General features: G+C 60.7%; 2 protein-coding genes across 2 annotated transcripts in view; one reads left to right on the top strand and one right to left on the bottom strand.

Annotated features, from left to right (window-relative positions):
• WWP2 (WW domain containing E3 ubiquitin protein ligase 2) overlaps positions 1 to 1,232 on the bottom strand; it is a 39,540-nt gene extending 38,308 nt beyond the window's left edge. Inside the window, 3 exon segments of the mRNA XM_009894038.1 lie at positions 3 to 68; positions 364 to 511; positions 1,163 to 1,232. Of these exon segments, the coding sequence (XP_009892340.1) occupies positions 3 to 68; positions 364 to 511; positions 1,163 to 1,232 (284 nt within the window).
• Positions 1,233 to 2,158: 926 nt separating this feature from the next.
• Positions 2,159 to 3,704, top strand: part of NOB1 (NIN1/RPN12 binding protein 1 homolog (S. cerevisiae)) — a 4,581-nt gene continuing 3,035 nt past the window's right edge. The window contains exon 1 of the mRNA XM_009894073.1: positions 2,159 to 2,173. Coding sequence (XP_009892375.1) covers positions 2,159 to 2,173 — 15 coding nt within the window. The remainder of the gene's footprint in view (positions 2,174 to 3,704) is intronic.

Below are 3,704 nucleotides of genomic sequence, written 5' to 3'. Positions count from 1 at the left end.
GCAGCTCGTTCCTCAGGGTATGACAACTCCACACCTTCAGGTCCAAGTGGCTCTGAGCTGTGACAGTCCTGCAGAGACCAGAGAAGGGGGTCATCACTGTGGCCTCATCCCTGCTCGGGGGGTGGGCAGTGCCAGTGCTGCCAAAGTCAGGGAGTGGAGAGAAGTGGGCAAGGCCGTGGGGCAATGGGAGACACCCCCTGTCCTGCCACCCTCCCAGCCTGGCTGTCCCTAGCAGCATCCTTGTCCGGGGGGCAAAGATGTCTGACATCTGAGCAGCCACAGCCAACGGCACAGCGGCATACACCGGGGAGCACGGTGCCAGCTCCGGCACCATTCCTACACCGGGGAATCACGGAGACTTACAGGATGAGGATCTCGTTCCACAGCAGCTCAGAGCTCCCGATCTGCTTCCCCGTCTTCTTGGTCTCGCTGGGCAGCCCGTCGCCCGCCACCTCCACGTAGCAGTTCATCCGCGATGGGCGGCTGTGCACCTTGGGCTTCACAGACACGACTGGGCAGCGGGGAGAGACAGAGGGTCAGGTAGCCTCAGGGGAGCCCCTGTCCCCTGCTCCCCATGTCCCCCCACCCCCCATCCCTGCCAACTCAGGGTGCCACAACTCACAGCAGAGTCAAACTGCTTTTGGGAGCGAGCAGCAATTCTCCTGATGGCAGCAATGGCCGGATTCCGGCCCTCCTGTCCCTGATCACTGCCTGTCTCCAGCTTCACCCACACCTGAAGGCTGCAGGAGTGTCACGGTCCCCACAGACACCACCCTACCCCAGGCTTGTGGGCAAACTCGGGGCAAGGGGGGCTCTGCTGGACCTGCTGGGTAGAGACACGCAGCAGGCGAGGCTCAGCCACCCCCCAGGCCAGCGGTGCCCTGTGCCGGGGCTGCCCTGGGGACGCAGCTCCAGGCGTCGGGAGCCATCTCGCGGCCACGGAGCCACATCCTGACAGCAACTGGGGAGAGCAGCCACTCTGCTTCCCTGGGCAGGCATGGGACGCAGGGCAGTGCTGGCCTTCCCCAGCCCCTGCATCCCCCGAGAAGGTCTCCCAGCCCGGGGTGCAGGCAGAGCACACATCCGGACCAGACGCACCCGAAAACGACATTCCCCACCGTGGGGCTCCCGGCCCCACCTCCGGCGAGGCGGCAGGACCCACCTTTCACAGAGAGCTGGGACTTCTCGCAGGGTGGCCCAGCCCTGGCCCTGCTGGAGCTCGCAGCGGCCATGGCATCACCCCTGGCTGGGAGAAGAGAGAGAGAGAGGAGACACCTCAGCACCGCTCCCACTGTGCGGAGGAAGCTGAGGCTGCACCGGGCTCCCAGGTCAGCCCCTCTGGGCCCGAACACAGCCCGGCCATTACTGCAAGTGACCCACATGGCAAGGAGATTTGGCAATGGACAGGCACACGCCTGGCAAGCACTGGTTCCCTCTCACTCCTGATAAACCAGCTCCACACCACAGGCAACAGCAACGCTGTGCCCTAGGGAGAGAACCCCCCCGTCAACGGCACTGCCGTGGCCTGAAGAGAGCCGAGCTACAGCACTCAGCCCTCTGGACAGCCCTTTTGGGCAGCTGCAGCTCACCCTGACCCAAAGTCGCTGCCGACCACAGCTAGCACGAGGACAGAGCAGCCTCCAAAGCCTTCAGCAGATACGCTGTCTCACACCCTGCTCATGAGCAGCACCACTGGCTCACGAGCAGCCTGCCTGGCCACCGCACAAGGGATCCCTCAGAAAGGAGGAGGCAGTGACACCAGCAGAATAGAGAAAGGTCCAGTCACAGTACGGGGAAGCAGCCACATTCCTCAAGGACAGGACAGGTCTCTTCCCGGCAGCAAAATCCCACAGAAAAATCAGTCCCATCTCCTCTAACACATTGTGAAAGGGACAGGGACCACAGCTGCTCTGAACACAGAGAAGGATCACACTGTGGAGCCGGCTACAAGCCCAGACCTCCACTTCCCCAAGCACTCACCACTTCCTCGCTCTCTGGCGCCACGTCACTGTGACCGTGGGCACAGCGCTTCCCCCTGCCCCTTCGGCTGCAGCTTTCCCCTGGAGTCACCCACTGGGGACAGGGAGTGGGCAGGAAGAGCACAGGCTGTAATGCCTGGGGATGCTGGCAGTACACGTGGCTGGGTGCCTCTGCCGAAATGACTGACCGCAAAGTAGAAGGATGAGGTCATGTATCACGCAGAAGCACGAGGTGCTTAGTCTGGGACCACAGAGTCAGCTATTGACTCGCACTGTCCTCCTGATGCCATGGGCAGCAGTTCTCTCTGCACTTCCCAGGCAGAGTACCTGGAGATGATGCACCGAGTGTGGGTGCCTGCAGTGGCTGTCAAGGTCACAGACCAGGGAGTCCCTGCCTGCAGAAGCCCCTGACACAGCAAGGCACACAGAGGCATTTGCTGCCCATCCCCAGGCAGGAGCAAAGAGCAGCCTCAGTCCTGTAACCTGGAGTGAGGGCTCAGATGTTGCCAAACCTGATCCTCCTCCCAAGCCCCCAAAGCCAAGAACACCCCTCCTGCCCATGCCTGCCAACCTCTCCCTCATCAGGGAAGCATGAAAAAGGGAGAAGAGCATCTTCAGCCCCCGTCACCTCCCCTCTCATGCAGTAGTCTCTCTCTTCCTTGCCCTCTCCCCACATCCTCATTAAACCTTACCAAGCTCCATCCCAAAGCCAGGTCCTGTTTTAAATCCCCTCTTGTGAGCCAGGGTCTCTGTTCCCCACCCCCTTCTCCGTGCCAGCCCCATGCCACCTCACCGCCCCCAGCACGGCAAACCCTGTCGGCAGGCCGTGCTCAGCCGAGACCTGGTCAGTGCCTCGCACAATCCCCACCTCTGCCTGGAAAACCTTGTTTGGTATCAGACTTGCCGCTGTCTCGGCTCTATCAGATGGCAGCTGGAGGCTCGCTAACACATGTCGATCTCCTCCCCCTCACGAGTGGGGGAGAGCCGACTTATGCAGGGAGGTCCTTCATGAGACTAATTGCACTCGCTATTACTACAGTTACTCCTACTCCAATTATCTCGGCCCACAGATCACCCCGGCCTTCCCTTAGGATATTGTTAATCCTCGTGTTTGTTATGACTCCCCAGTTCCGCATCACCACTTATTTCATTACCGCCATTAAGCAGGCCCACAGAAAACAGCCAGGCGCACGTGTCCCTCCTGCGCCAGCCTGTGACCAGTCCCTGGGCCAGACCCACCACCCCGCTTGTCCTGCGGGGCCTCTCGCACTGACATTAGTGACCTGCGCCCACAACGGTACTGCATAACACCCAGGGCAGTGGGGGCTCTGGATCCCCGGTCCTCCCTCACAGTCAGCAGCTCTGCTTTTGCTCTTCTCCAGCCATCTTGACTCTTTTTCTCATTTTCTCTTTTCCTGCTTCTACCACATTTCACTGTCACTTGCTTTAACTTCCCTGGCCACGTTAAATGCCCCTCGGCTGTCAGAAAGCCCCTCTATGTTCAGCGCTGCTCTTTATCATTTTCTCTTTTCCTGCTTCTACCACGTTTCACTGTCACTTGCTTTAACTTCCCTGGCCACGTTAAATGCCCCTCGGCTGTCAGAAAGCCCCTCTATGTTCAGCGCTGCTCCCCCAGGCACAGCTTTCCTCTCCCGCACGCTCGTCTACCGCTCACAGCTCCCGCAGAGCCGCCTTGGGGCTGGGGCGGGCCCGGGGCGCCCCCTC

The sequence above is a fragment of the Charadrius vociferus genome, unplaced genomic scaffold, assembly GCF_000708025.1.
Source record: "Charadrius vociferus isolate BGI_N301 unplaced genomic scaffold, ASM70802v2 scaffold341, whole genome shotgun sequence".
Classification (NCBI taxonomy): domain Eukaryota; kingdom Metazoa; phylum Chordata; class Aves; order Charadriiformes; family Charadriidae; genus Charadrius; species Charadrius vociferus.
This window is presented reverse-complemented; position numbering and strand designations above follow the sequence as displayed.